The sequence below is a fragment of the Aspergillus undulatus genome, assembly GCF_047715775.1.
Source record: "Aspergillus undulatus strain CBS 261.88 unplaced genomic scaffold BDV17scaffold_9, whole genome shotgun sequence".
Classification (NCBI taxonomy): domain Eukaryota; kingdom Fungi; phylum Ascomycota; class Eurotiomycetes; order Eurotiales; family Aspergillaceae; genus Aspergillus; species Aspergillus undulatus.
Window position 1 is genome coordinate 2,889 of NW_027396613.1, and position 27,663 is coordinate 30,551.

Below are 27,663 nucleotides of genomic sequence, written 5' to 3' on the forward strand. Positions count from 1 at the left end.
AAAAAAAAAAAAAAAAAAAAAAGAGAACCTGGGTGGGAATGTAGAGAGCTGAAGAAGAAAAAGAAGACGAAGAAAGACATCAGAGGTGAGACAAAGGAAAACGGTCTTGAGGATCTTCGAAGTTCAACCATATCGTGCAAACTCCAAAGAAACAGCATCATTCCAGACACCGAGCCGGAGTCCCTACAACCATCCTGAGAAGACAACATTAGTACAAACCACAGCATAAGATTGTGTTTTCTTTTTTGAATCCTTCGGCTTCCGCTATCAATGTCGGTGCGAGACGGCTGAACCACATATTCCCCCACACGTTGCTTCTTTGGCTAGCGCTGATTCAGTCTGGCCCCCCAGCAGTCGAATAGCGAAAGGAGGCGTGGAATTGCTTATCGACAAACAAGATAATCGTACAATGCGGAGGCCCGGCCGATCGGTGGGCGGAGATAAATTTCAAACTAGGAAAGTCGCAGATGACTGAGACAGGGTATCTTGGTCGTTGTAGTTTTACGTTTAAGCCGTCTACCAGGCCCAGACCTTAAGCTGTATTGCGGACGCAGATTAGCATGGCTGTCTGGGGTTGAAGGGTCTATGGGGTCCTGCTTACCAGTGAGTCCCAAGATCCAGTGCAAAGACTGATGCCATCGTTGCTGACACCAAGACAGCTGACACGATTCTCGTGGCCACTTAAAGATCCAACCTTGTCTCCTCGGAGAACATCCCAAACCTGCCATAATTAGTCACCAATCGCAATGGGCGGTGCAGCGGAGCAAAATCTTACCTTGCATTCAAAGTCATCGTAGCCGGCGAAAAGCAGTCGTCCAGAAACCGAGAAACCAACAGACGTAATACCGCACAATATTTGATCGCTCTGGAATATTGTCAACACTCCTCAGCTGCACGTAAGAAACCTGCGTCAATCTCACCTGGTAGATGTTGAGTGATCTGTCTGCACGGATATCGAAAAGACGGCAAGAAGTATCGTCAGAACCGGTTCCGAAAGCGTTTCCGTCGGGGAAGAATTGGATGGCGTTGATGTCGGATTCGTGGCCAGCAAACGTCTGGACAGCCTTTCCAGTACGGATATCCCATAGCTTAGCGAAAGCATCACAAGCACCGGAGACGAAGATGTTCTGATTAGTGGGGTTGATGCTGATTGACATGACATCGCCAAGGTGGTCTGCGAATTCGGTAACCTTGGAACCTGATTCGATATCCCAGAGCATGCAAGTCATGTCGCCGGAAGAGGTGATGATCCGACGATCGTTGATGAAGCGACAGCAGGAGAGGTAGCCCGAGTGGCCAGAAAGTTCGCGCGCAACGCGAGTTGGGCCTTCTCGCGACGACAGGTTGTAGATGGAGCAGATGTTGTCCAAACCACCGCAAGCAACATAGTTTCCACTAGGGGCATAGGCGCAGGTCATAACCCATGACGATCTCAATGGAATGGCGTGGACTTTGTTTGTGGTATAAGCATCCCAAATGATGAGTTTTCCATCTTGCGAAGCGGAAACAAGATGGCGACGGTCGGTCGACCAGTGCATAGCGTAAATCTTGGCCAAGTGACCCTTGAGCGTTCGGCGCGGCTTCATTGCAACACGAGGCAAAGCATCGGTCTGGTTCTGCGCGACATCGCGTACTGTCCAATTTGCTAGTTAGTAACGTCTCTGGAACTATCAACCGGCCTATGCGCGATGGGGCCCGATTCTCCTTTGCCAGACCACAGCGAGCGGGAATTCCAGGGGGAGGGCAAAGGGGAGTTCGTACGGTTTGTGTCGGCGAGGTCATCCTTTCTGCGCCTGATTTTATCTTTGAGACCCTCAGCTTCACGCCTGGCGGCGGTGATCTTGGCCTGCATCTGCTCGCCGCTCATATCGGCTGCCATTTTGACGGGACCCCAGGAAGCGGGAGGCGGACAATTGAGGTGATCAGTTGGAGGGGAATTGGCGGGTAAATGCGCGTCAAAAGACGCAGAGGAGCGGCGAGGGGAAGAGGAGAGGAGAGGGGAGGGCGGTCGGACGGGGGTCAAGGGAGAGGTTGGCAAGGGTTGGTTGAAGTCGTGGTCGGAAGGAGTGTAGCAGAGAGAGAGGAGGGAGAGAGTTCACTGATGGATGAAAGAGGAGGGGACGACGAATGGGCGAGCGATGGGAGGTCGATGTGGGCCGAGCTCCAAGTCTGGCGGGCGCGACCGAAAGCGAAACAGATCACGTCCCAGCGCACTGGTCAGGATTCTGCTGGAATATAATCTGAAATTTTGTGGGAAGAGAGAATAAAAGAAAGAAGAAGCACGACAGAGCAGAATAGGGGAAGCAGGTGAGATGGGTGAATCAAGCAAAGGGTAAGATGACAGCCAGAAAGCGCGGACTTGATTAGGGAGTAGGGAGGGCTCTCCGTCCGTGGTCGAACACTAGAGTAATATTCTACGGTACCTTAATAATGCTAACTCTTAGAGCTTCTGCACGTTCTCTATTACTACAATGTCAGTATGTACTACCTTGACTTTTCAACAGTCATATCCCTGGCGGCTATCCTGCCCCGAGTGAGCGTCGCACAAATGGGCGCAGCCTCATCTCATCCAGCAGCTGTTCTAGTACCTACTCGCAGTTGCAGTTCAACGGTTCGGTTGAGAAAGGGACCCAGAGCAGAGAGCGTGCCGTGGATTCAGAGCCGGAGATGGGGAAGCAAGGTTGTACTCTTGAGTAGCGCTATTCGCACGTTAAACCGGGTTAGGCATGCAGTCCCCGACTCAAATCATGGTCTGAACTGCTTTTAATTTCTCGAAGAACTCTGATTGAGTGGCAGCCCGCTCTTCTGGAAGGTATCTGCAGCATAAATTAGGTTGATATCATCGTCAGGGGAAAGAATTGTTTTCTTCAACACCCCCGTGATAGAAGCTGTGTCTCCGTTGTAGCTTGGCAATCGGGACTTCGCGTAGATAGAGAGTTGTCTTGACTCTTTCAGACTTCAGCAGAAGCCTTCTTTAAGTTTGCTGGCTCCGTCCGTGGCCGCCACAGCTTTCAACCGAGCAATCCTCTCTCCAGCCATTCATCTTGCAGCCTCGAGCACTTTGTCCCTGATCTTCGATCCTGGTCCTTTTCTTCCAACAACAATGAACATTGATTTCTATAATCATATTGTTGGAGATTGTTCTTCGTGTCTGAATGAAGATTGTCGACAATGCTTATAAATCCTGAAATAACGGCCCCTGGCGGTGGGCCCGATGGACGACTAGCCAGGCACGCTTTCGCGATCAGCTTTGCAGTGGAGACGTTCTTCTCCAGGTGCATTCATCACAGCAGTTCTGGATGGTCAACAGAATTTCATGCGTTCGCTTTCTCATTTCCCTGTCGCACCCTCTGCCCCACTGCTTTCTGCGCGAGTCAGCCCTCCAGAAGGTGTATCTCCGGTCCCAACATTGCCTTTGACCATGGTTCTTGATGCGACTACTGAGAAGTATTTGAGATACTACTAATAGCTTGGATCTCTTCTATTTCTCGTGCTAACATTCAGGCCTCACAAGGCTGGAAGTATCACCGTCTCCTAACCGTCGATGTGTGATAACAACAATCGGCTCGGCGACCCGGAACGATGGCAAACGATTCAACTAGGTACTTTAAGAGACCAAATCATCATTCAATATCAGCTTGGTCGTCTATACAATATCAAATTCAATGGTTCCCCAGCCTTCAAATGTGCATGACCACCGGCCAGCCTGCTCCATGAGAACGGCCTCCAAACAGCTTCCCGGCATGATCACCTCGCCAGCCCGGAACTCGACATCATACTCAGCCAATCGATTGACCAGTCATGCAACGGCTGCCAAGGGATTCCCCAAGACGTTTCTCGTCCCCGACATGACCTCCTCGCCATTGAACTTCAGGAACCCCCTCGTGTTGCTCAGGATAAGGTCGGTAAGCTTCCTCGGCGTGCCTCCAAGTATAACCGCTCCCGTGGACCCATTATCTGCCAACGTATCAGGGAGATCGATCGCCCAGTTCTTGACCCGCGAGTCGATGATCTCGACCGCGGGAATCGCATAGTCAATCGCATTGATCACATCCGCAACAGTAATATTTGGTCCCTTGAGGTTGTTCCTTAGCACGAATGCAGGTTCCAGCTCAACATATGGCTTGATGAACTTGTCTCGTCGAATAGAGGTACCGTCGTATATGAACAAGCTTGCGTGCAGGAAGCCATAGTCTGGGTGGTCAAGGCCAAAGGCAGTCTGCATCACTTTGGCGATGTTGCCGAGCTTGTACCCTACTAGTCGGTCGCCGTACTTGACGGCATGTTCCGAGTTGATCTGTTGGACTTTGAAAACGCCGTCCGCGTCTAGGGCCGGCCAGGTCTTTGTAGGCGCATCGATTGGTGTTGCTGCGGCGCGCGCAGTGCGGAGGGCCGCCGCGACGTCGCTGAGGTCGAAGGTTGTCATTGTGATGGTGACGTGAAGATGGATAAGGTATAATAGGATAAGGTATAATACTGACCTAGTGCGGCAGGGAAGTAGGTTACTTATAATGTGCTACCTTTCTGTCTACTCATCTTGAACGTACCTCTGCCCCTTCAGTGTCTACGAAGGAGTTACTATTGTTGCCTCGGGACCCCAGTTTCATACTCCAAATTCCAACTCGGGACTCCAAGCCACCAGCCCTATCCGAGCCGAGCCCAGGCCGATATGCGAGATAGGACCCGGGATCTAAACCCGAAGCCGACTTTCTAGATTAGCGAAATTTATAAGTATTCTGGACAATTCCCAGTATGCTACTGATCGGGTTCCTCCCGAGTTTCAATCGGGCCAGTCCCTATCTTACAACCTATACGCCAAATGCCTCCTCGGCCATGGCCTATCTCAGCACCTCGGAAATCAAACCGTTAGAGGGATACAGCAATCTGGACATCATGAGGCACCACGTGGGGTTTAGCACTCCTCAGTTGTCGACGTGGGGAAGCAGCCTTTCAAATCATATAAACATCGCTTGGCGATGAGCGAGTAAATGGCAATCACATTTTCTTCTAGATTACAAAGAAATCCTCATCCAAAACACAAACAGAGATGGCCCCTTCAGCATCCTTCATTGAAATTGACGTGGAACCGCCCACCGTCATCGGCCCAGCAACTAAGAAGGCCACAAGACCTTCCAGCGAACTACCTCAGTCCCCGATTCAGGGAGCAAAGGTAGCTCAGAAGGAGGTCTTCAACCCTGCAAAGCATCTGAATTACCAGCCCCCAAAGACAATCTATACCATGGAGCAGATTGGGTTGAAGGGTCATGGCATCTCGCCACACGCAGCTACCGAACCGTTCCCGCTGTTCACCATGGAAGCAATCGCGCAGATGAGAGCTGAGATCTTTGATGAGAAGGTTCTTGCCGAGTGCCAGTACTCTTCCACCTTTAACAAGCACATGGTGCGCGGAATGGGTCCTGCGTGAGTACTACCGAGGATGCTTCTTCAACGACATCGTGACTAACAAACATCTAGCCGCGCCCCCTTCACATACGACGCCTGGAAATCGCCCGAAGTTCTCGCTAGGATCTCCAAAGTTGCAGGCATCGACGTCGTCCCCTCCATTGACTTCGAGATCGCCAACATCAACATCTCCGTCCGCGACGAGAACTTCAATGTCGAACACGCCGTCGATCTCGTCTTCGGCGAAGAACTCCCGGCTGTGGCCTGGCACTACGACAGCTTCCCATTCGTATGCGTGACCATGCTCTCCGACTGCACGGGCATGGTCGGTGGAGAGACGGCGCTGAGAACGCTCAACGGCGAGATAATGAAAGTCCGCGGTCCCGCTATGGTAAGAACAGAACCTCCTCTCTCTACAGTAAATCTAGCGAGCAGCTAATGGTACTCCTTTCTTCAGGGCACCGCCGTAGTAATGCAAGGCCGCTATATCGAGCACCAAGCGCTCAAAGCCCTCGGTGGCCGCGAGCGCATCAGCATGGTTACCTGTTTCCGAGCAAAGTCGCCCCTAGTCAAAGACGAGACTGTGCTTGTTGGCGCGCGTGGAATCAGCGACATTTCCGAGCTGTATACGCAGTACACAGAGTACCGGCTGGAGATCCTAGAAGAGCGCATTCGGGACCGGCTGAAGAAGAACCGGGAGCGCGGAATCGCGAAGAAGCCGTTTGATATTCCTGGGACGAAGCGGTTTCTAACGCACCAGATGCAGTTTATTGAGTCGATGTTGACGGAGATTCAGGAAATTGATTAGTGGGTTAGTTTGGTTTGGTTTAGTCTAGTTTAGCAGCAGTGTACTGAATATGAAGTTTCTCTATTTTGTCGATTAATCTATCTTGTGAGCACTTCCATAATTTCGTACCAGTAGGAAGTCCACGGTCATGGTCAGGATGGCACCTGCAGTGTATGATGAAGCCCGGGGAGGAAAGAACACTCGGAATAGGGCAGAGCCCATTCCGCGGCGAACAGCCCAAGTCCTCAGCATCTGCCCTGCCCCAATCCCAAACAGAATACAGTACGTCATGGCATCGGAACGCAAAAAGTGAAAGAGGGGCCGAGGGTAAGTACGCACTACGTAGGCATCCATTTACCTAGTCAGACTAACCAGTCCGAGTTGTTAACTTGCGAGTGATAGCCGCTCGGGTTCTGTCCGAGTGTGATGGAGTCGACCGCTGCTCGACTCCGAGAGCCACAGTTTCCCCGGCTGAACCATTCAGCAGCCTCAATTGGACACTGTGGAATGTGGAACTGCCAGTCCGCGTCCACAGTCTCCTCCAGAGTGCGGGGGACCCCAGACTCAGACTCGGAAAGGCACGGCTCAGGCTGTCGTTTCCTTTTCGTGAGAATTGAATCAGGTCTTAATTGGTCCTCGTCCTGGTCCTCGTCATGGCTTCTTGGTATAAAAAATCCGCACGAGCCGGGGTTGGCGTCAACACAAGCTTCAGACCCAACCCCAGGACTCGAGATCGAGGTCGAGATCAACTGCAAGCCTTAGCCATTCCACCATGGCTGTCCCTACCATCGTCAAAATCGCCAACATGAACACGAAGGAAGACCTTCACGAAGAGCCGGCTCAGATTGAGAACCTTACACACGATGATGACTTTGGAGAGATCACAGACGAGGGGCCGAACTTTCGAAATGTGCATACTCTTTCTCTACTCACGTACCTTTACTAACACATCAGAGCCTGAACGCTAACCTTGATACCGCAGGACGGTTTCGTCGGGACCATCATCCTCATGATGAAGACCCAGATTGGGCTGGGTGTTCTTGCCATCCCGTCAGCCCTGGAGTTTTGGACATGGTCCCTGGAATCATCTGCCTACTCGCCATGGCTGTTATCACGACTTGGTCCGGGTACATTATTGGGGCTTTCAAGCTTCAGCATCGGGAGGTGTATAGTATTGACGATGCGGGGGGGATTATGTTTGGGCTGCCCGGGAGGGTTGTCCTCTCTACTGCGTTTTGTCTCTGTACGTCCATGGCCTAGAACTGCCTTGCAAGGACCACGTGTTGGCTCGGGCACTATGTGGCAGCCACTGACTACCTATCACAGACTATGTCTTTAACAGCGGCTCCGCCATTCTTGGAATCTCCATTGGCCTCAATGCGGTTTCTACACACGCTACTTGCACTGCTGTCTCTGTAGCCGTTGCGGCTATTGTTGGATTCCTTATGACCAGTGTAAGATATACTGGTTCTCAAAGCCGGGCATTTTCTGATAAGTCTTCTTCTAGATTCGCACACTGGGCCGGATTACTTGGTTGGCCTGGATAGGTCTTCCTTGTATTCTCGTGGCTGGTATGCTCTCGTCCATGGACAACTGAACAGACCATATACTGACACTATCAGTGGTTATCGTTACTATCGCAGTTGGCGTACAGGACCGCCCTGCCGCTGCACCACGGACAGAGGGCCCTTGGGTCTCAGATTGGAGAGTTGCCGGCAACCCTACCTTTACCGAAGGTATTGAGCGGTTTCAAATCTTCTTTTTGCCTTCTCGCGGACGCCTGGTGAGACCCTACGTACCCTCCATAGTCGACAGGGATGCTAATTTGTGCAGGATTCTTTTCGATCGTCTCCGAGATGCGCGATCCTAGGAAATACACAACGGCTATGGTCTGCTGCCAGGCTGGTGTCACTATCATCTATCCTGTGATAGGCTGCATCGTCTACTGTTATTGTGGTTCATACGTTTCTTCTCCTGCCCTAGGATCAGCAGGCGGTGTTAACAAGATCATCAGCTATGCGTTCGCCTTACCCGGGCTACTCGTTACCATGACTATTGTCACACATGTAAGACTTTTTGCAGATCACGACTAATCTGTACTCGGCTGACTTTTCTTCTTACATCCCCGCAAAATTCATCTTCGTCCACCTCCTCCGCGGCTCCCGCCACCTTAACAGCAACACCCCAACCCACTGGCTCACCTGGTTAGGATGCACATTCGGACTAACCCTAATCGCCTGGATAATCGCCAGCACGATCCCCGTCTTCGACTCCTTAGTCTCTCTCATCGGTGCCCTTCTCGGCCCTGTCATGTGCATTCAGCCCATGGGCGCGATGTGGCTCTACGACAACTGGAGAAAGCGCAAGGGGTGCAGATACCGGTAAAATGAGCAAGAAATGGATGCTCTTGTCCACCTGGAGCGTATTCCTGGTTATACTGGGGAGCTTCCTCATGGTTGCGGGCACGTATGGCTCTATTCGCGGGATCTTGGACTCTTATGCTGCGAGTGGCGGGTCGGCGGCCTTCTCGTGCAAGGATAATTCGAACTCGGTTTGAGGGGCCCCTACGGTTTTGATGAGCCTGCCTGCAATAGATTTAAATATGCTTTAAGATAGGTCTACCAATTTATGGATCATGGTATGAGGGACATGGTCAATATCATACTAGTAGAAGTATGGTATAAAGTACGAGAAATAGGAAAGAACGACCTCCCAATACGAGGGGACGCTATGTTGCCCGCGTGGGCAGGTCACGGTCGCGCCTGCCACTACTTCCAAGTTCCAACGAACCTGGGCCCCATCTCAGGGCACAGCATGTTTTCACAAAATGGTCCCTGGTTCAAGAATCAAGAATGACTAGACCCCTTGCGATATTTGTCATGCAGGAGAGGAAATGGACCAAAGGAAGGACCGGGGCGACTCATGGTCAAACGAGGGCCGTTTAAGGCTGTCTTGGGTCTAGAACCTTACCAACTCGGGCTAGCCGGGCGGCGATCACCGCAGCAGCAGAGTGACCAGACTCCTGATCCCCTCGAGTCTCAAGACCAACACTGCCTCTTAACCAAGCCTGTTTCGCTCTGGTGCTCACTACCCTCTCTCTCTTCGTTCCTGTCATCCAGATACACCCTAGTCAAGGTTGACTTCTGCCTGCCATCATTGCCTGCCTTTAGGCCTCCGTATACTATTTATGGGGGCCTGCTCCTACCCTCCTCCTGTTGGCCCGATGCGCGCATGTACAGCGCTCAAGTTCCTTTAGCGCCTGCTTCACTCTTCCTCGTTCTTTTACCTTGAGAAGCCCTTTGTGTACGACAGAGTTCCTGAGAAGCACATATCGACGACATAATGGGTCAACGCACGGCACCCGGCCCCCTGGTCTTCGAGGGGCTGAATACAAATACCCCCGCGATTCACCTTCCGGATGGCACGGTCCAGCAGTCGTTCCTCACGCCGCTCCAGGACCCCGCTGCTCTTCGCAACGGTCGGATGAACCTGGATGTGTTTTCTCCTGTCAACGAGAACGGAAGTTTTGAGTTTGATCGAGTCCTGAAATCGAAGAAAGTGAACCGGCGGGTGAAGCCGAAACATGTGCGTTTGCTTTGCCGTTTGCATAGCGCCACAAATCTTCAGAGGAAAAGAATACTGACTGGTGTTATGTAGGTGTTCAGAGCCTTCTGGAAACCCGCATATCTTGTCCTCCGGCCGAATTTGCTATCCGTCTACAAGGATGAGGAAGCCACCCGACTGCGAGCGTCGATATCACTTTCCGAGGTTACAGCCGTCGCGCCTATCAAGTCCCATCGTTCCTCCCGGCAGTGCGTCTTTGCCATCTTCACGTCGTCGAAGAATTACCGTTTTCAGGCGTTATCAGATACAGACATGGAGGACTGGATTACACGGATCCGTGCAGAGAGTCGTCTTAACGAAGACGAGGAGGCTCTCCTTGCGTTGTCGAAGAAACAGGAGAAGCAGAACACCGCGGCGCTAAACAGGCAGCGCGTCTACGACACAACAGATCACTCCGATACAGAGTTTCAAGGACGGACGAGCTCTCCTGAATTCGGTCGCGAGCTGCCTTCTAGTTCTCGCAAGAAGTCTGTCGCTCCCATAGACTTCTCGGCAAACGACATCACTTCATATTCTGAATGGTCAGATGGACCTGGAAGCAATACGGATGTGCGCTCAAAGTCCAGGCCTTCGATTAATAAATTATCTTCTTCCGCGCTAACTGGTCAGTCATCTGCGCTTGCGAATGACGCGGGTAAGGCTCAAGAAGTGGGAGTCCTGCGCGATCCCGAAAGGGTAGTTTGCAGTGGTAATCTTCAGTGTCTTAAGATAAAGGGTGGTGTACGGCACTGGAAGCGCCTTTGGGTTGTACTGCGAGCGAAGAGTCTTTCATTTTACAAAGACGAACAGGTATGGAAACAACTTATTCATGCTGTACGAGTGTATTGAACATGTCTAATTATCTCATAGGAATACTCAGCCACAGAGATCATCCCAATGTCGCAAATATTCGACGTTGCAGAGGTTGACCCCATGTCTCGCTCCAAGAACTTCTGCCTGCAAATCATCGCAGAAGAAAAGATCATTCGACTCTCCACTCCTGATGAAGAGTCCCTCACGAAATGGCTCGGTGCCCTCAAAAGCATTATCGTCGCGCGAAAGAAGTTGGCAAGCCCAATAGCAGCGTCGAAATAGCATTCATGATTGGAACCCAGGATCATTCCTGGGTTTCCCTCACTCAGTGCCTTGTTTCCTTGTCTCATTCTTGTTGACCTCTTCACCTCGGCGATGAGGTCTTCCCCCATTTACCATTCGTTTCCCCTTTCATTTCCTTTTCCTTTCTCATTGGATATATACTATACCCCCGGGATTCTCAATCATATAGGGCCGTTAAGTGGCCTCATTCTCACTCCACGGTTACTGGTAACCATACACTTTAATGATTCCCACGCGATCAGGGCGTGTGTATGTACTATTATGTACCTACTACTATAGCTTACGCTTACGTTCTTTGAGTTCGATATTGACAGGCGTCAAGGCGCCTTCCGAGGTTGACTTGACTTCGATTCTGCCTTCTTTATTCATTCATATTTGCTAGCTTTGATTTGCATTACTTTTGTACAGCTTTACACTAACCTTTGCCTCTTTTGAGTCTTTCTTGAACTTTGATATTTGTATATTGGATTAATCCCCCATGGTCTCTCTGGTTCTCTTTCAGGCTGTACTTCTACTTATCCGATGCTAATGACATTGCCGGATGCAAGAAAAAAGCATTCATGATACATCTCATGCTCATTGACCTTCTCTATCACTTCATGCCGTAGGTCCTTCATAAGGAGAAAAGCAAGGAGCCAATTGATCCCTATCTAACCAGACACAAGTAACTCTCGAGAACGCCACGAAAAAGAACAAATTAAGCTCATAAAAAGGTATATGCCATGCGTGCAGATAGTAGGAGTTGTAAGTGCCATACCACCCTCACAAACGCTACCGGTTCTCCGGTCAACTTTCACCCCATCTTCTTCTCTTCTCTTCTCAATTAATCAATCCTCCCCCTCCTCCCCGGAAACAACCTCATACCTCCCCTGCACATACCCCTGCGCATCATCCCCACTCTCATGATTAACAACCAAAAACGAAACAAACACGACCGTCGCACCCAACCAATAAGTCAGGCTCGCATACTCCCCCTGCAAAAAGATCTGCCCTACAAGTGACAGCGGAATAGTAAGACTCAATCCAACCGTAACAACAAGCGGCGACGTAAGCAACATCGCATACGCCCAGCATATATCAGACAGGAGCGAAGAGAGCGCGTTAACGAGGATAATTGTCCAGACGCGATTGCTATCAGGGAGAGCGAAGGGCTCGATGCCGGTGTAGTGTAGCAGGAGGAAACCGGGCCAGAGGAGGAACATGTTGAAGACGCCGACGAGGCCGAAGAACAACTGCATGTTTACGCGCGATTCGTCGCCGACTTGTCGCTTTAGGACTATGGTGTAGATGCCGTACATTATTGCGCTGAAGGCTGCCAAGGCGTCGCCGAGGGCGATTTCGGTGGGGTGTTTGGGGGGGAATGTGCTGCCTCCACCCGCGTCGCCGCTACCATCGTCGCTTCTGGGGTTGCTGTCTGGTGTTGGTGTTGCGGAGCTGGAGAGGTCGACGCGGGAGATGATGATTATGCCGATTAGGGAGGCGATCACGCCGGCGAGTTTGCGGACGGTGAACTTTTCGATGCGGAAGAGCGCGCCGAAAATTAGGGTCCATACGCCTGGCAATGTGAGCTACTAGATGGCTATTGGTATCTGGTTTGAGAGTGACGTACCGCTGGTGGATGTGAGGATCGTTGTGCTTCCCACTGTCGTGAATTGTAGACAGGCCATAGAGAAGTAATTCGCCTATCCACCCAAGCAAACGGTTAATGCAGGTTCAGCAGAGCTTTCCTTCCATCTAGACCAGACTACTCACAGTAAACTATGTCCAGGTTAGCTAGTCGGTTCGATTGGTTCAAACGAATAACGACAAAACCATGCTTGGCTGATGGGCTGGGATAAGGTACTCACCCACAACAAACAAAAATGAAAGCTTAACCTCGCAGTCTCTCTCAAACCCAGATTCTGGTCTCCATGTCCCTTCATCGTATCATCTATCCTGGAGGTGTCCCAGCCAGATCCGTCCGGTCCAGCACGGGATGCAGAGTCACGGTCATGGTCGTGGCCATGGCTATGGTCCAGTATGCGCTGACGCTCAGATCCAGACGCGGCATTTGAGTGCTGCGAGTCGAGTAGTTGCAGCAAGTTTCCGAAAGACTGGACTTGGTATAGTTTGCCCGCGCGGGATAGAGCCCACAGTCTGCTGGCGGCGATGGTGAAGAGCGGGAGAATGAACGTCGAGGTATTTAGGTAGGTGACGAAGAAAGGTTTTGAGTATGTATCGTCGGCGAAGATTGTCTGTTGAACATCCTTTGTTAGAAAGACTTAGTATGAGAATAGAGTGAATGGGATGCCTACACTGGCGAGGAAGTTCGACGCCGTCCATAATATCACCACGACCAGGAGCAGGCAGATGCCCAGGGTTCGCCTAGCTGTACGGGCAAGCCCGGAGCGCCTTAGGTTTGACTGGACCTCCATGAGTGTCGCAACTTCGCCGGTTCTATTGTCGGAGTGTCCGCGTAAGATGGCGTTATCAGTCGCAACTTATCAGTCGCAACCATGGAGGTGCTTTTCAGCTTCAAGGGAGGGAGATGGAGCGCATAATAATTAAATAACAGTCGCGCGACTAAGCACTTGAACTATAGCTGCACAAACGATTATTGCGAGGGTTGTTGGTGCTACCTATCTTGAACCATGGTCTATTCTGTAGATAAGACGGAATTAAGCAGTGAAGGCGTGGAGATCCACCGAGATGCCGCGGGATCACGGGATCCCCGCGATTGCTAGATCGCAACGCCAAACATCCACCCTCTGGCCTGCATATATGACGAACGGATCAAATATGAAACAATACGCTAGTCATGATACCAATACAAAACACATACCAATTGAAGCATTAGCACATTAACAGTTTCAACTATTTCCAAGAGAGGAAGGGGGTAAATACAGAACAAGCCTTGGCTGTCTCATGTTTTGAACCGTTCGTCATTTATGCAGGCCAGAGGGTGTAAGATAATAATATTCCAGACTCCTAGAAACCATAGCTATACTCTCAAATAAAGTGGAAAGAACAGCCAAATCAGCAAGATGTCTTAATGCGAACCAGCACGGGAAGAAAAGACGCGGAAGTGTTACACGACGAACGCCCAGGTCGGGGATATACAGATAGACGCTCATGAATGGAAATTGCAGGCCTCCAAGCTTCTGAGCCATGAATAGTGGCTCTCTACAAGCATAGCAACGAGGATAAGATCTTGGCCATTAATTAATGATCAGCGAGATGTTGTGCGAATCGGGGTATCAGCATGCGCATCCGTCGCGCTCGGCTTGATCATGGATGTTGATCGGGTCCGTGGTAAAGTCACCGCCGTATTCGTCCGCTTCTTCCTGTGCCAAAGCACTTCGAGCGATTACTAGAGGACGTCAGTCATGCCTCGAAGAAGGGCGTCCTTTCAGAGAAGGTATTACCTTCAAAAGCCTGTTCAACATTGACAGCTTCCTTTGCACTGGTTTCGAAGTATGGAATATTTCCCTTGGATTGACAGAAAGTCATGGCCCGTTTAGAAGAAATCATCCGTTTGCTTTCTTCCATATCGATCTTGTTGCCAATAACGACCTGCAAAACGATTAGCGCGGCGCATCAGCCGACAAGCAAATAGGACTAACAAATGGGAAGCTCTCAGGGTCACGCGGGCTAGCCTGAATAAGGAACTCATCGCGCCAGCTATCAAGTGCCTCAAAGCTCTTCGAGTTGTTCACATCGTAGACGAGGACGCAGCAGTCGGCGCCTCGGTAGAATGCGACTCCTAATGACTGGAAGCGTTCTTGTCCGGCGGTATCCCAGATCTACCCATGAGTTAACTTCGGTCCGAGGACGGTTCGTGGGATACATGCCTGCATCGTGACTAGTCGGTCATCGACGAGGACCTCTTTCGTCAGGAAATCAGCTCCGATGGTTGCCTTGTAGCTTCCGCTGAATTTCTTGTTGACCTGGATGCGATTCGGGCGTTAGCGCCAATGGTGAACAAGTCGCGGCTGATAAGGCTACTGACATATTGGTTCATCAAACTCGTTTTACCGACACCGCTATCCCCGAGGATAATGACCTAGAGAGGATTCATGTTAGTTCAACAAGTAAGGACTTCGTTGGAAGAGCGGAATGGGTACCTTGAGCATGACCTTCTTCCGTGACGACATGGTGCGGCTGAGCTGTATATAGAGGAGGGGAGCGAGAGAGAGGTCGGCTAGAGCCAAATAAAAAAGTTATTCCTCAAGTATCAGTCCTGACAAGGACGCAAGGAGATAATGCAAAGAAATCTGACAAGGCGGCTTGTAGCAGGAGAGATGAAGAGTGAATGAGGAGTAGTTGGGCTTGCTCCGCAGCGGCAGCGATGATGCATGACCCCAAGCCGGGCGGTGGAAGAAGCGGTGTGGCTGGAGCCTCCATATCGATACCGGCGAGGGGTTTGCCTATATTTAGCCTCATCCAACATTCCGCATCGAACAGCATGACCTCCTACAGCTGTTCCTCTCCTGAGGGGTAGCGCTAGCCTCTGACTGTTGCGCTTAGTCGCGCAATGTGCGTTTGAACACGGTCTTCACTCGTGAATCTCTTATCACGACTTGATATCCTCACATGGCCCACTGGACGGAGGAGTACACTGCCGCGCTGGCGGCTCGGGATCGCCGTGAGAAGGCCAGCATCTCGATCTACAATGCATGTAGGGACTGCCTTGCACTGCCTCCGGCCTATACATCTTGGAGCACTTGAACGTGGCTGATGTCAGCTGATTGCCCAGATACCAAGTTTGCAGATCGAACAGCCTCATCTACGGTAGAGACGCCCAAAACCGTTCACGAAGGCGCGCCTCAGCGGTCTACACCACCTACCCCAATCGCCGATCCCAAGAAACAACCCACCCCTGCCGCAGGCCCATCTCCACAAGATCTCCTATCCACAACCAGAGCAGACCTAGCCGAAGCGCAACGGTCTCGTTTCGAGCTCTCAGAGCGGCTCGCTCGCGCAACCACAGAGCTTGAGCGTCTGCGCAAGAGAAACACCTCCGATGGTAAGCGTTTGAAGACTATGGAGAACGAGATCACGCACCTGCAGCTTCGGTTGAAGGATAGAGATGAGGAATTAAGAGGGAAGGCGAAGTTGTTGGAGGTATGTACCCTGTTCTTTTCCCTGGGCAGGGGAGGTTGGTTATGCCTGACACTCGGTTGTTTCTAGGACTTCCAAGATGAGATGGCGACGTTGAATCTCCAGCTCAATATGGCTGAGGAGCGGACGGGCCGGCTGCAGAAGGAGAACCAGGAACTGGTTGACCGCTGGATGGCTAGGATGGGGAAGGAGGCAGATGCTATGAATGATGCTTCCAAGTTCTCGTGATACGCAGCGTTTCTCTGGGCAATTGATGCTTGCTCCCTTCTTTCTTCCTATACCCCCCTTCCGCATTAGAGTAGTATACTGGATAGATTGTATTTCAGCATGAGTCAAGCTCTCAACCCTTTCTATCATGATGATAATGAAATGAAAGGCAGTACACTTATTGTCCTGTCAAAGGTATCTATAGACATGCTATACTAGGCCAATGGTATCTTGGTTTATGTGATCAAAAAATACAAAGTCTCCTATCCAGAAAGTCTGCACACCAAGAGAAGTGAAAGGTTTATACAAGCACGTCTATCCGAAATACTGGTTCAAGGCGCCGTGGTAGACATTGCCTAAGCCAAACTATCCGAAAAGGCCTTGAGCCGAGAACTGTCTTTCGTAGCGATGAAGTAGGAGCCTCCGACATCTGTCCAACTGACGCTATTGGACCAATATTGTCGCTGCTTCACTGTCAGAAGATTGATGGGTGAGTTGAGGTTTCGTGACTGAATCTTATGGCCGACAGGGACGAAAGACTTGAGGGAGACAATTTGGCATCCCTCTTTCATATCCAAAAAATGATTGATCAGCTCGTTGTTGAGCTGCGGCGTGAAAGCTTGATTGTTAATCAAGACAACATCCGCTCTTTTCAAAACGTCGATGATGCTCTGTTCCTTGAGGAAGTCGCCTCGCACCAGATGGGTTTTACCCGGTGCAATTCCCCACAGGCGACACCGGGCCTTGAACTCGGCCTGTTGAAATTCTGCTAGATCGCAAGCGTTTTGCATCATTTCGCAACCCCAACTCTCGCACCCTATTTCCAAGGCTGCTTGCAGGACAACGTTTCCGACACCAGATCCAAGGTCAACAAAGACGTGGTTCGATTTTAGCCCGGTTTCTTTGAAGATATTGCTGATAAACCGAGGGAGAAGCTCCCCGTAGACATTGTCGGTTCCGTTCTCATATTGTCGAAGAGACTCGACTCGCGGCGATACAATTCGAGAGTAGATTTGAGTTAAGATCCGTTCCACGTGAGGCAAACTTAACCGATATGTGGCGTCGAGTTTCTTCGCAATGCTCCCGCTTTCTCGCAAACGTGCAATAGCCTTGTTATATTCATTAACAGAATCGCGAAATTCAGTTTCCGAAGAGCGCGCTAGCGCTCGCCTTATTTTTCGTTTGATCCCAGTCGTTTCATCATTAAATTCATCCAGTTCATCCTCGGGTATGTACGCTTGAGTTACAGTTTCGATAACTTGAACAATGTCGTCGAGGGGTTTGAACTCGTCGTCGTCGCGGGGAGCCACGACCTCGTACCTAAGCCGAAAAACACCGTTAGCTAAAATGCGAATATTACGAGCGTCCAGCAACTATTCCTACCTTTCCTTTGGCGTCGCACTGGGATACTGCAGAAGTATCTCCGAGGTTTGGCCTGTATCTCCAAATGCTGGCTTAAACTTTCCCGATTTCTGCACAGACGTGATCTCCGATGCGTGCACGATAGGAAGCGCCTTGGTTTCGTCCCCAGAAAAAGCCTTCACTGACCGCAGTCGTCGCGCATAATCCGGCTCCGCGCTCTCGCCTGTCCGCGCGCGTTTACGTACTTCGAGAGAGGTATCCGTGTCACTCCCATCGTCGTCATCGTCGCTGGACAGACGCTGCTCAGGAGTCGGACGTTTCCGGTTTCGAAAAGGCGTCAACCGTCGGTTTGATGGTGGGTAATCCCCATCACCCGAGGCTGACCGGCTGGCGGACTGTCTAGGCTTCTTTCGAGGCTCGGCGGAGAGAGTTCGGGGCGTCGCTTTATTTGCTGGTTGAGAGGACGAACGCGAAGGAGGGACTGGGCGGGACTGAATGACCTGGCGAATCTGAGGTTTCTTTGCCTGGAGCGTGAAGCCTCCTCCTTTCTGAAGGTGGTCAAAGAATCCCATCGAGGAGGGGCGGCGGCCGGGCTGGGGGGTATAGTACAGAAAAGAAGAAAATCCAGAGTTAAAAGAAAAGAGGGGTTTCAATATGGACAAAAACACTAAATATACTGGAGTATCATATGTACGACCACACCGCAGAATAACGAGAGAAAAGGGTAAAAGAGAGCGTGAGCGAATGCGCAAAACCAGCCCGAGCCCGCGTGAGATGCTGGCGGGCGAAGAGAGCAAGCGCTGCTGCCGATCGATAAAGTCGCCACTCTTAGTCATATCCACACCCATGGCTCTGGGCCCACTATACATGCTTTGAAGTAGTTCGTTCACGGGTATCAGTTCTCTCGACTATCTATATATGTACAATGTGCAGTCTATTTCTGCTTCTTTTTCGCCAGTCGCTTCTGAGCCCGCACATCCTTCTTCATTCTCGCGTCCACGATCTTGTACTTGCCCTTGACACCCTTGGGCCGGCCAGAGATACCCCGGTTGCCTCCCTTGGCAACAACCACCTTCACTTGCTGCTTGGGCTTCTTCTTGGCCGCTCGGCTCATCATTCGCGCGATTGCCTGCGCCTTGTCTCTCTCGCTGAGTGTGTCGTCGTCCGCAAGCAACGCGGACTTTTTGCGGAGTTTTTCGATCTTCTGTGCTGCCTTGAACTTCTTGCGGCCCTTGGCTTCCAACACCTTCTTGATGGGGCGGGCGTTGATAGCACGCATCTTCTCCTGGATTGCAGCAGCCGCTGCCTTCGTGATTGGCCGGTTAGGTTTACTGTGCTGACCCTCATCATCGAGGAACCATTCCGGAAGACCATCCACGTCTCGGAAGGAGTACCGGTTGAACCCGTCATCGAACACATCCTGTGACTTCTTCTCTCCAGTAGCCATCGACTGAGCCAGCGCCATAGCCTCGGCCGTAATGATATCAATGTCTAGAATGTGAATTAGTAAAGGTCTTTCAATCCAGATTAGCATTTCTGGGTCACTTACCAAGTTGACCGTTCTTCTTGCGCGGCTCATCGGTCTCTTCGAATTCGTCATCCGAAGAATCTTCAGATGGCTTGTTCTTCTTGGTCTCTTTAGCCTTGGGCTTCTCAACGGCGGTTTTGCTCTCTGGTTTCTCGTCCTCTACCGTTCCGCTGTCCGTATCGTCTTCCTCATCACCTACATCCTCTAGGCCTTGGAAGATATCCTGGTCAAAGAACAATGCAGCGTTGTTCGAGAGAGCACCGTTTGTGGGAAGGGCTGGCGCCTTTGATTCAGCATCGTCTGCCTCATCGTCACTGCCTTCTTTGTCGGAATCGGAAAACCCTTCCCACTCTTCAGCTTCGTAATCTTTGCGAGCTTTCTTTGCTCGCAGTTTTGAATCCTTGTTTTCTTTGCTCTCTTGATACTGCTCGTAGAGCGAATCGAGTTCCCTCTCCAAACGATCTTCTTCATCGTCGCTCTCGTATTCGGACTCTGACTCGGATTCTTCGCTTTCACTCTCAATTGCCATTTCTTTGCCTGATGCCATGACATCTTTTGCCCCGGCTCTCTCGGCGCGCTTAAGTGAGAATGTAGCGTCTTCTCCATTAGGCCCTAGTTGTTCAATACCAATATCCATCGGTGTCGTCATATGCATTTGCATTCGGACGATTTCTTTGCGCTTCTTCTCGTTTTCCTTGCGTCTTTCTTTCTTGCTCCTTGAACTCTCCTTCTCTTTTAGACGAAGAAGCTCTTCTTGGATGGCAAGTTCGTCATCCATGGGAGCAATTTCAGCAACTTCTTCGGCCTCTTCAGTCTTGGCTGGCCTCTGCTTTACCACCAAACCGAACTTCTCACGAACTTTGAGACGCCATCGAAGGAGATTCCTGAACTCTTTTTTACCGAGGACTTTCAAATCTTCACAGCAATTCCGAATTTCATCGGTCGTCTCGGGCAGCCGATCCAAAGTGGCCAAAGCAAGGTCTCCTCCCGGTAATTGCTGGAAACTGAGCTTGTTGCATGAACCAAGAATTGAAATCGGGTCTGTGGTGTTGATGAATTCGGTTACCGGAACCTCCTTGAACTGAGTCCAGTCCCCTTCCTCATAACCCTCTCTCTTCCGCTTCTTCTTCTCCGGGTTGAACACCTTGGCTTCGTTATTCGGAGTGGGATCTGCGAGCTCTGCAAAGACATGTTTGGGGTCGAGGAACTTGGGGTCCATGCGCTTCGGTGCTTTAAAGCCGCGGCAGACAACGAAGATTTCGGCGGAGACGTTTCGGGAGGAAGGGGGTTTAGTCGCTTCGACGGACGAGAACAGCTGCTTGAAAACCCACAGCAGAGGGTTGTAATCCTTCGAGCGAAAGACTTTTGTAACGAATGTACCGCCTTCCGCCAGAAACTCTGTAGCAAGCTTGAGAGATTCTAGTACCAGCTCCGCTTGGGAGAAAGCATCCTGCACCCACGCCGTACCAACGTTCGGGGCACCATCGTGTAGAACAGTATCCGCTTTCCAGTGCTTGAGATGGCCTCGAATCGTGGCGCGGCATTTCTCGGTGGTAATATCGTTCTGGAAGGTGATGACTCGAGGGATGGGTTTGATGGGGGCCAAGTCAACTCCGACGATTAAACTCTGAGCAGGCATGCATTCCGCTGCAACTTGACACCATGACTTTCAGTTGTTAGCATACCGCGCGAATAGAAAAGCATAGTGTACCTACTCCTGGTGCCGCGCAAAGATCCAGCAAAACTTTGCTCTTTTCCAAGAACCCATATTTTTTGTTCAGTTGTACCAGCTTGAACGCCGCTCTTGCTCGGTATCCCTTCTCCTTCGCCAGACGATACCACTTATCCAAACGACCTTTACCGTGCTATGAAAAATCAGTACATGGACGCTGTTTTCAACATCCTGCTTTCAACCAAGACGCGTACCTTTTTCTGGATCGCCATTATGAGATACCGGGTGTCGAGACGAGCTCGGCAGCAGTCCGGGGCGACAAAATTAACCTGTCGATGAAGCCTGTTCTTGAGAGTCGGAGGTTTATCTAAGAAAAAAAAAAGTTATCGGCCTGGAACCCGCCCCACACTTTCCCCTTCTTAGTCACGGCGCACCAGCCACAAGTTGACGCCTCAGGCGATAAGTAAAGGCGGTGAGGCCCGCTGACAGCATGTGATGTGTGATCAGTGGGAGAGAGTCCGGACAATGACCTTGCAAACGAAGCATAGTTTTCTGTTTTTAGCTCTTTGTTGTATCTTCTTCACTTCAGCGTCTCAGTCTCATATACCATATTGTTCTCAGTCTTGGTGATGTTCTTATTGCAGTTTCCATGGCGTCCACGGGTCCTCGCAAGAGAGTAAAACCTAGCCCCCAATCGCCTGGTACTTCTTCGCCGAGCAGGGAAAGTACCAGCTCTCGAAGTACTCTAGTAAGTCGCCAGCTTTTGCCTGGCTACTGCTCCTTCCCAAATGTAGAATGTGCTTCGGTTCTGTAGCTGACTTGTATGAAGTGGCCTCCAAGTGTCTGGCCTGCGAAAGCGGCTCCAGTTACCGAGGTTGCCCGTGAGAGCATCGCGATGGCTAAACACAACCTATCCAGCGCCGCGTCTGCATCTACATCCCAGCTCGAATCTCCAAAACAACAACGGCATCCTTCCCTTCAACTCACGAAGAGAGTGGGCGGATCTACGAGATCACTCCCCGCGACCGTCGCAACAACCCGCATCAACATTGCTTCTGATGGTTCCACATCTGCCCCCGCAGAGGAGCCCCAGCCGGACCCCGGTTCAACAGAACATACCGATGATAAAGATAAAGAGGAGTCAAGGGACAATAGCGTGACAAACCCAGATAAACCAGGCGCTCCTCAATCGGACACAGCCGATGAGTCTGTGGATCAGGACAACCAGGGCACGGCGACAAATCAATCTAGTGGATGGTTCTCTTGGGTATACACACCGTTCGCCAACGGTAAGGCAGTGTGGGGTGATCCAACTACGAATCCATCGTCAGAACAACCTCCGGAACCTGGAGTTCCAGCAACTGAACCACCCCTGAAGCAGGACGACGTGTCCGTAGCTCCAAAGCTTAGCCAAGAAGGTCAAGAAAGCCAAGATAAACCCCTCGAGGTCGCGGAGGTTGCATCGACGTCGCAGAAGCGTTCGTGGCTTCAGATGTGGTACGGATCATCGCCATCTAAAGGGCCTGAAGAGCCCAAGGATGAAGCCCCCGTGACCGAAGAACAGGCTCCTACCCCTGCCGCGCCAACCGGCCCGCAAGAGGAACATGGGCCTACAAAAGCAGACAGTGGCTCCGCCACCCCGGTTAGTGCGAGCTATAAGCCATCTGCGTGGACTTATTTTTTCGGAGATTCGACGCAGGGAAAAACACAAGATGCCCAGACTGCGGAGGCCACCATAAGCAAAGATGCGACTACCGAGCAGTCGACGAGTACCTTTGAGACAGGGCCTGGGCAGAAGACAGAAGTTACCCACAAAGGAAGCGCGAAAGTCAAGGTTCCCCCAGCTCAGCAATCGGTGCTGGACAATACTGCATCAAAACCATTAGAAGCTCCAGCCCCAGCTGCCCCGGAGGCGTCAAAACAACTACAGAAGATCATACCCAATCAGGTCCTTCCGCAATTCAAGGATACCTTCGCCTTACAAGATAGGCCTACGCTTCTTCAATCGATCGGCCGATTCCTCCACTACAACAAAGAGCCCAGTAATCAACATGTCTTCAAGATTCCGTATCCTCCACGCATAAGGAGAGCGCTCGCCATCGGGGTTCATGGCTACTTTCCCGCCCCATTCATACGGAGCGTTCTCGGTCAACCCACCGGAACGTCCGTCCGGTTTTCGAATAAGGCCGCTGAAGCTATACGCAAGTACACAGATGATCAAGGATATACTTGTGAAATCGAAAAAGTCGCACTGGAAGGTGAAGGACGAATCGCAGAACGAGTGGTTTTACTTTGGAAACTTCTTCTCAATTGGATGGAAGAAATCAGACGCGCTGATTTCATTCTGATTGCATGCCACAGCCAGGGCGTCCCAGTTGCGATAATGCTAGTGGCCAAATTGATTGCCTTCGGCTGCATCAACGCCAATCGAATCGGAATTTGTGCAATGGCTGGTGTGAACCTGGGACCTTTCGCAGATTACAGGTCGAGGTGGATCAGTGGCTCTGCCGGGGAACTCTTCGAGTTCGCGTTGCCGTACAGCCAGGTATCCAAGGACTACGAGTCCGCCCTGAGGGCATGCATTGACTTTGGAGTACGCATTTCTTACATCGGAAGTATCGACGATCAACTCGTCTCCCTAGAGTCGTCGTTGTTCTCTCCTGTTTCCCATCCGTACATCTATCGTGCAGCTTTCGTCGACGGCAGAGTCCACGCACCAAGCTTCGTCTCGCACTTAGTCGGATTTGCCCTTAAGCTCCGCAACCTCGGCATATCGGACCACGGCCTGATCCGCGAACTAAGTTCCCCGTTAGCCGGCAGTCTTTACACGGGAGACGGCCACTCGCGGCTTTACGATGACGATGCAGTATACCGGTATGTCACTACTGTCCTACTCATTAACTATACCACCAATCCGCGAAGTTCTATAGTAACTGACAAACCACCAGCCTCGCCATCGAATTCGCCCTCGAAACATCGCCCGTCTCAAACGCACCCCTCTACATAAAACGCGACCACCCACCGCCAGCAACAAACCCATATATTCTCCCATTCGCTATGCGCGGCCTCTTAGAAGAAGAATACGTGCGGCACGAATTATACAATGAGACCATGGAGCTCTTGAAACAGTTTGATGACTGGAAGCCGACGAGTAAGGTTCTCAAAGATGTAAAGTTTCGCTTAGAAGGTATTCGGTCTAAACTTTGAGTACCCTACTACTATCAATCATGTTATTATACAATGATATATTTTGGGGAGTGCGGTTGGCGTCTTGTCGCTCTTGGGTCATTTTATGGATGGCGTGGACTACGAACCGGTAGATACTGTAGAAGGTCAATCCCGATTGAGTTGGCTTGTGCTTTGGATGGGGAGTGGGTGCTCATGGTGAAAAAAACCTTAGCGATCTTCGAGCTTAGGGTTGAGGATAGTCAATATGAGATTTGCTAGCGGAGATGGTATATTCCATTATGTGCACCTAGGATTAGGCAAAAATAAATCAGTGGGTATATGTTACCAGAAAAATGAGTATTAAGAGTAGGCTTCAGCCACTCCCAGTACCATCCTCCAATGTCCGATATGCGTAAATCAAACTAGCTACGTAGGGCACCCTCTACCCTTGCAAGAACGCCGTGTCGTACGCACCTTGAATGTCATCTGGGATTGATTGCCGTTAGCTATTTTCTCTACACGACACCAGCACCCGGAGTCAACTCACCTTTCATGCCATTCAAAGCTTCAAAAGAGATTGTGTAATTAGTAGCGGCCGTTATAATCCGTCCGAGACCCTGACGAAGTTCTTCGGTGAGTCTGACAGACTGTTGATTGGCCTGCTTTTCTAAGCTCATTCGGTAGAATATCATCAGCAATGCGTAGCTGCCTTGCATCAGGCAGCAGGCGAAGGACGGCATTGTTCGCGGGTATTGGTTCTGCGGTAATAGTTGCAGGACAGGGGCGGAGTGGTTGTGGTCACTGAGCGGCTGAGGCATGGGTAAACTTTGAAACATGTGAGATAATAATAAGGATGCTCTCAAGCAAACTCTCGCAGAGTGTTGGCTGGTGAAAGGGAACTCGCCAATGAACGAGTATTGGGGTATCGACTGGATTTCGGAGGATGTAGATGACGTGGATGACGGTGCGGACTCGCTTGACGAGGACTGCTGGAACTGATCCAAGCTACTGCAGGAACACCCAATGCTCGAGATTTCTTCCGGATGATTTGAAATTTTGGCCGGACTTTCCGACATGGGCTCATCAGAATTGGCCTTCGTCAAATCGCAGTGTCTTTTGAGAAAGATTGGTATATCTGAGAATGCTCTGAAGCGATGAATTTTGATCTGGGCGCTAAGAAAGGGTTAGATCCTATCTATCCTATCTTAGACCAGGGTAATGGACACGAACCTGGACAGCTTTATACGTGAGATAACACGGATGCTCTGCGCTGTTGTGCGCTCTGGCAAAATACCGTCAGTAGGCGGAATTGGTAGACTTGACTGCGCCAGTATCGTACTAGCCCATGTGTCAAGACGCTGCATGCTCTCAAAAATATATGACATATTGGTTCGCGTTGGAATACACTTCTTCAGGTCGATAACAAATTGAGTGGCCGTGACTAGAATTTGCTGGGATTGAATCAAAATAGACCAGCCCTGGGAATACCGTCAGATATCATACTGCTTGACAATCCGCTGGCTAGAAGACTTACATCGGGATCAGTGGAAAACCGAGGATAGGGTGTCACAAATTGAGAATCATTTGCATCAATGGAGAGAGGCTGGTTATCACAAGCATTAGAGACTGAATTGAAGAACCAAGGTGGGATCTCTGTATGGGAAGACTTACTGTCGTGGTGACAATGGCGCCTTGGAGGACGCAGTAGTACTATACACAAGCTTTGAGTCAGCGATGCACTACAGCTTGAGAACAGACATGGCATTACCGTCATCCACCAAGCCCTTCGCCGAGCTTCTGCATATTCATCGTGCTCTTCACCAAGGGAATGGAGTCGCATTTCAAGCGCTATTGCCAATGCTTGTCCAGCACGATATCTCATTTTCAAGAGATTTCCGCGTTGGGTGTATTCGTATACAGAAAGCACTAATAACGCAAGAAGGGACTCCAGCCCTACTGGAGTATGAGGATGCAGGGGTTCGCGGTTGATGAGTGAGTGGCTGCTAGGCAAACCCTCAAATGGGTTTGCAGGGGAATCGTGGAGCTCGCAATCGGATTCAATGCTGGCATTGGACAATTGCGCGAAAATGTGTGCAAATGTCCTGCGTCGGATGATGGAGCTGGGGGATGATGGTTCTGGGTCATTTGGATGCGGTACCAATGCTAGAACAGCGGACATGGCCAAACTGAGAGGAGAGCGAGGTTGGTAGGCAAGTATTGGTTGCTCAGAAGGAGACTCTGAATAGGAACCGATGCCATCCAAAGGTCTGTCAATGAAGGTGGGTGTTACCCTTGGCGGCAGGATAGGAAAATAGTTATGAATGAAATCATAATAGGCATTCAGGCTGATTCCACGTTAGTCAAGTTCAACCACCCCTCTGTAAGTTAAGCTTACATTTCATGTTCACTGCCGTAAGTTCTGACCACTGACGTTGATGACACGCTCGATAAAGATGGTGTCGGCTCCATTTGAGCATGGTTATGATCGCCATCACTTGGAACGAAGAGACCCGCAAACAAAGATTGAACATCTGGCGAGAAGTCCAATGTTCTGAGTCCAGCTGCAGGAGCGGATAACAGGTCGATTTGGCCAAATAGCGCGGCTGTCATCTGATTAGCTTGATTTCGGGATTTGGTGGGCTTTGCTCAAGTAAGACGGTAATTGGTTTAACATACAATCCTCAAAATCGGGGGATAGTGGTGTGGTGATTGGGTGCTCAGCTTCATCTTGTCGGACATTATCCTCTGCTGGAAGTGAATGCTTCTTCTTCTTCCTTGGGCCTCCGCGTTTGCTGGGCAGATAAGAGCACTTTCTTTTCTTGCTGAGACACTTGATATAGATCACTTGTATCAGTAAAGCTGAACATACCTCGAATAGCGGGTGTCAGATAGCGGGTGTCAAAACAAAGTAAGGGGACTAAACTGGACTAGAGACAGCAAAGGGGAAGGCCTACGTTGGCGCAAGGATCCTGGCCATCACAGCGTGTCCTCGAAGAACGACTGTGATACGAATTAGTTAAGGTTTATGCAACAAACAAACAGCGTGAGCTTGTTTGGTGTACAAGCTTTCTCCCCAGCATTGGAAAGAAACAAAGGTTCAAAGGAATGGCAATATAAGCCATGGCGTTCCTTACCAAGCCAGGCAAGCTACCTTGACTGGGGGCTTTGCGAATTTCTTGCGGACCACGGTGGGCCTCGGAGTGATAGACTGTGTGACTGTCGAGACGCCATTATGATCCAACTGACGGTCAAATTGGTCTAAAACCATGATGAATCCTGGATGATTCATCAACGATCGAGATAACTCTAGGCCCAAGGTCGTGAGAGTGGTTGTGCAGCCTCTCAAAAGCGTGCTACCATCATCCACTGTCTGGGAGTCTGAGGCTACGCATCGCTCCAGAAAGCGAGATAGTGCAATGAACAAACAACCCCGAATGCTCAGCCGCGGGGAAAACCGACCTAAAAAATAACCAGGGTCCAAAAGAGTGGTCTGATATAGAGCGTGGATCATTTAGTCGCAGAAAGACCAGACGGGGCTTATTCTTAATCAGCCATAGCTGGGACGGGAAGAGTTCAAATCCCGAACAGGGTGTTCGGGATTTGGTTCTGGCGGACAGCGATAATGTGGCCCCGTGAGGCGCTGTCACATAATTGCAGTGCAGATCCTGCAGTGCCTGAGAAAATGCAGCAAGGGAAGCGCACACAATTGGATGGAGG

At 50.6% G+C, this 27,663-nt stretch overlaps 13 protein-coding genes across 13 annotated transcripts; 6 read left to right on the top strand and 7 right to left on the bottom strand.

The window, feature by feature from the left end:
• Positions 1–2: 2 nt before the first annotated feature.
• On the bottom strand, positions 3–2,360 carry BDV17DRAFT_255790 (WD40 repeat domain-containing protein). The gene is made up of 5 exons (XM_073756978.1): positions 1,762–2,360; positions 921–1,633; positions 776–865; positions 602–721; positions 3–537 (listed from the first exon to the last, which is right to left on the bottom strand). The coding sequence occupies exons 1-5, from the start codon at positions 1,877–1,879 to the stop codon at positions 517–519; spliced, it is 1,062 nt and encodes a 353-aa protein (XP_073618324.1). The 5' UTR covers positions 1,880–2,360; the 3' UTR covers positions 3–516.
• BDV17DRAFT_255793 (uncharacterized protein) lies at positions 2,361–2,934 on the top strand. The gene has a single exon (XM_073756979.1). The coding sequence runs from the start codon at positions 2,480–2,482 to the stop codon at positions 2,765–2,767; it is 288 nt and encodes a 95-aa protein (XP_073618325.1). The 5' UTR covers positions 2,361–2,479; the 3' UTR covers positions 2,768–2,934.
• Positions 2,935–3,149: 215 nt separating this feature from the next.
• On the bottom strand, positions 3,150–4,694 carry BDV17DRAFT_255794 (2-keto-4-pentenoate hydratase). The gene has a single exon (XM_073756980.1). It carries the CDS (start codon positions 4,424–4,426, stop codon positions 3,800–3,802), a length of 627 nt encoding a protein of 208 aa, XP_073618326.1. The 5' UTR covers positions 4,427–4,694; the 3' UTR covers positions 3,150–3,799.
• A 353-nt stretch (positions 4,695–5,047) lies between these two features.
• Positions 5,048–6,211, top strand: BDV17DRAFT_301761 (uncharacterized protein; the record flags this gene model as incomplete). Its single annotated transcript, XM_073764309.1, has 3 exons — positions 5,048–5,421; positions 5,476–5,794; positions 5,861–6,211. The coding sequence occupies 3 exons, from the start codon at positions 5,048–5,050 to the stop codon at positions 6,209–6,211; spliced, it is 1,044 nt and encodes a 347-aa protein (XP_073618327.1).
• A 751-nt stretch (positions 6,212–6,962) lies between these two features.
• On the top strand, positions 6,963–8,747 carry BDV17DRAFT_280056 (uncharacterized protein; the record flags this gene model as incomplete). The annotated part of the gene is made up of 8 exons (XM_073759823.1): positions 6,963–7,100; positions 7,173–7,224; positions 7,254–7,433; positions 7,517–7,657; positions 7,792–7,973; positions 8,047–8,185; positions 8,262–8,526; positions 8,558–8,747. The coding sequence occupies 8 exons, from the start codon at positions 6,963–6,965 to the stop codon at positions 8,745–8,747; spliced, it is 1,287 nt and encodes a 428-aa protein (XP_073618328.1).
• Positions 8,748–9,431: 684 nt separating this feature from the next.
• On the top strand, positions 9,432–11,010 carry BDV17DRAFT_238494 (PH domain-containing protein). The gene is made up of 3 exons (XM_073755902.1): positions 9,432–9,775; positions 9,848–10,603; positions 10,664–11,010. Exons 1-3 carry the CDS (start codon positions 9,533–9,535, stop codon positions 10,886–10,888), a joined length of 1,224 nt encoding a protein of 407 aa, XP_073618329.1. The 5' UTR covers positions 9,432–9,532; the 3' UTR covers positions 10,889–11,010.
• Positions 11,011–11,513: 503 nt separating this feature from the next.
• BDV17DRAFT_238443 (uncharacterized protein) lies at positions 11,514–13,579 on the bottom strand. Its single transcript, XM_073755901.1, has 5 exons — positions 13,204–13,579; positions 12,757–13,143; positions 12,662–12,667; positions 12,519–12,591; positions 11,514–12,464 (listed from the first exon to the last, which is right to left on the bottom strand). The coding sequence occupies exons 1-5, from the start codon at positions 13,321–13,323 to the stop codon at positions 11,737–11,739; spliced, it is 1,314 nt and encodes a 437-aa protein (XP_073618330.1). The 5' UTR covers positions 13,324–13,579; the 3' UTR covers positions 11,514–11,736.
• Positions 13,580–13,585: 6 nt separating this feature from the next.
• rab7 (Rab family GTPase YPT7) lies at positions 13,586–15,339 on the bottom strand. Its single transcript, XM_073756981.1, has 6 exons — positions 15,013–15,339; positions 14,898–14,951; positions 14,740–14,835; positions 14,512–14,691; positions 14,314–14,461; positions 13,586–14,258 (listed from the first exon to the last, which is right to left on the bottom strand). Exons 1-6 carry the CDS (start codon positions 15,040–15,042, stop codon positions 14,146–14,148), a joined length of 621 nt encoding a protein of 206 aa, XP_073618331.1. The 5' UTR covers positions 15,043–15,339; the 3' UTR covers positions 13,586–14,145.
• A 142-nt stretch (positions 15,340–15,481) lies between these two features.
• Positions 15,482–16,237, top strand: BDV17DRAFT_280058 (ATG16 family protein; the record flags this gene model as incomplete). Its single annotated transcript, XM_073759824.1, has 3 exons — positions 15,482–15,566; positions 15,645–16,012; positions 16,079–16,237. 3 exons carry the CDS (start codon positions 15,482–15,484, stop codon positions 16,235–16,237), a joined length of 612 nt encoding a protein of 203 aa, XP_073618332.1.
• A 335-nt stretch (positions 16,238–16,572) lies between these two features.
• On the bottom strand, positions 16,573–18,150 carry dot1 (histone methyltransferase DOT1; the record flags this gene model as incomplete). The annotated part of the gene is made up of 2 exons (XM_073759825.1): positions 16,573–17,536; positions 17,600–18,150. The coding sequence occupies 2 exons, from the start codon at positions 18,148–18,150 to the stop codon at positions 16,573–16,575; spliced, it is 1,515 nt and encodes a 504-aa protein (XP_073618333.1).
• Positions 18,151–18,463: 313 nt separating this feature from the next.
• Positions 18,464–21,119, bottom strand: spb1 (rRNA methyltransferase spb1). Its single transcript, XM_073756982.1, has 4 exons — positions 21,033–21,119; positions 20,822–20,971; positions 19,128–20,772; positions 18,464–19,069 (listed from the first exon to the last, which is right to left on the bottom strand). The coding sequence occupies exons 1-4, from the start codon at positions 21,048–21,050 to the stop codon at positions 18,513–18,515; spliced, it is 2,370 nt and encodes a 789-aa protein (XP_073618334.1). The 5' UTR covers positions 21,051–21,119; the 3' UTR covers positions 18,464–18,512.
• Positions 21,120–21,319: 200 nt separating this feature from the next.
• BDV17DRAFT_238622 (uncharacterized protein) lies at positions 21,320–24,432 on the top strand. The gene is made up of 3 exons (XM_073755903.1): positions 21,320–21,526; positions 21,608–23,652; positions 23,727–24,432. Exons 1-3 carry the CDS (start codon positions 21,428–21,430, stop codon positions 23,983–23,985), a joined length of 2,403 nt encoding a protein of 800 aa, XP_073618335.1. The 5' UTR covers positions 21,320–21,427; the 3' UTR covers positions 23,986–24,432.
• Positions 24,389–27,214, bottom strand: BDV17DRAFT_301764 (uncharacterized protein; the record flags this gene model as incomplete). The annotated part of the gene is made up of 9 exons (XM_073764310.1): positions 24,389–24,432; positions 24,494–25,119; positions 25,177–25,424; positions 25,481–25,549; positions 25,658–26,291; positions 26,342–26,549; positions 26,623–26,776; positions 26,901–26,946; positions 27,081–27,214. 9 exons carry the CDS (start codon positions 27,212–27,214, stop codon positions 24,389–24,391), a joined length of 2,163 nt encoding a protein of 720 aa, XP_073618336.1.
• Positions 27,215–27,663: the final 449 nt, after the last annotated feature.

Coding starts and splice junctions, on each gene's coding strand:
- BDV17DRAFT_255790 (XM_073756978.1), bottom strand. CDS start 1,879: ATGGCAGCCGATATGAGCGGCGAGCAGATGCAGGCCAAGATCACCGCC. Junction 1,634..1,761: donor TGACCTCGCCGACACAAACC/GTACGAACTCCC, acceptor CAAATTGGACAG/TACGCGATGTCGCGCAGAAC. Junction 722..775: donor ACGATGACTTTGAATGCAAG/GTAAGATTTTGC, acceptor TAATTATGGCAG/GTTTGGGATGTTCTCCGAGG.
- BDV17DRAFT_255793 (XM_073756979.1), top strand. CDS start 2,480: ATGTACTACCTTGACTTTTCAACAGTCATATCCCTGGCGGCTATCCTG.
- BDV17DRAFT_255794 (XM_073756980.1), bottom strand. CDS start 4,426: ATGACAACCTTCGACCTCAGCGACGTCGCGGCGGCCCTCCGCACTGCG.
- BDV17DRAFT_238494 (XM_073755902.1), top strand. CDS start 9,533: ATGGGTCAACGCACGGCACCCGGCCCCCTGGTCTTCGAGGGGCTGAAT. Junction 9,776..9,847: donor GGCGGGTGAAGCCGAAACAT/GTGCGTTTGCTT, acceptor GGTGTTATGTAG/GTGTTCAGAGCCTTCTGGAA. Junction 10,604..10,663: donor CATTTTACAAAGACGAACAG/GTATGGAAACAA, acceptor ATTATCTCATAG/GAATACTCAGCCACAGAGAT.
- BDV17DRAFT_238443 (XM_073755901.1), bottom strand. CDS start 13,323: ATGGAGGTCCAGTCAAACCTAAGGCGCTCCGGGCTTGCCCGTACAGCT. Junction 13,144..13,203: donor CGTCGAACTTCCTCGCCAGT/GTAGGCATCCCA, acceptor GATGTTCAACAG/ACAATCTTCGCCGACGATAC. Junction 12,465..12,518: donor GATCCTCACATCCACCAGCG/GTACGTCACTCT, acceptor TCACATTGCCAG/GCGTATGGACCCTAATTTTC.
- rab7 (XM_073756981.1), bottom strand. CDS start 15,042: ATGTCGTCACGGAAGAAGGTCATGCTCAAG. Junction 14,692..14,739: donor ACCGACTAGTCACGATGCAG/GCATGTATCCCA, acceptor ACTCATGGGTAG/ATCTGGGATACCGCCGGACA. Junction 14,259..14,313: donor TGTTGAACAGGCTTTTGAAG/GTAATACCTTCT, acceptor GACGTCCTCTAG/TAATCGCTCGAAGTGCTTTG.
- spb1 (XM_073756982.1), bottom strand. Junction 20,773..20,821: donor ATCTTTGCGCGGCACCAGGA/GTAGGTACACTA, acceptor AACAACTGAAAG/TCATGGTGTCAAGTTGCAGC. Junction 19,070..19,127: donor CAAGAAGAACGGTCAACTTG/GTAAGTGACCCA, acceptor TTCACATTCTAG/ACATTGATATCATTACGGCC.
- BDV17DRAFT_238622 (XM_073755903.1), top strand. CDS start 21,428: ATGGCGTCCACGGGTCCTCGCAAGAGAGTAAAACCTAGCCCCCAATCG. Junction 21,527..21,607: donor CCAGCTCTCGAAGTACTCTA/GTAAGTCGCCAG, acceptor ACTTGTATGAAG/TGGCCTCCAAGTGTCTGGCC. Junction 23,653..23,726: donor GATGACGATGCAGTATACCG/GTATGTCACTAC, acceptor ACAAACCACCAG/CCTCGCCATCGAATTCGCCC.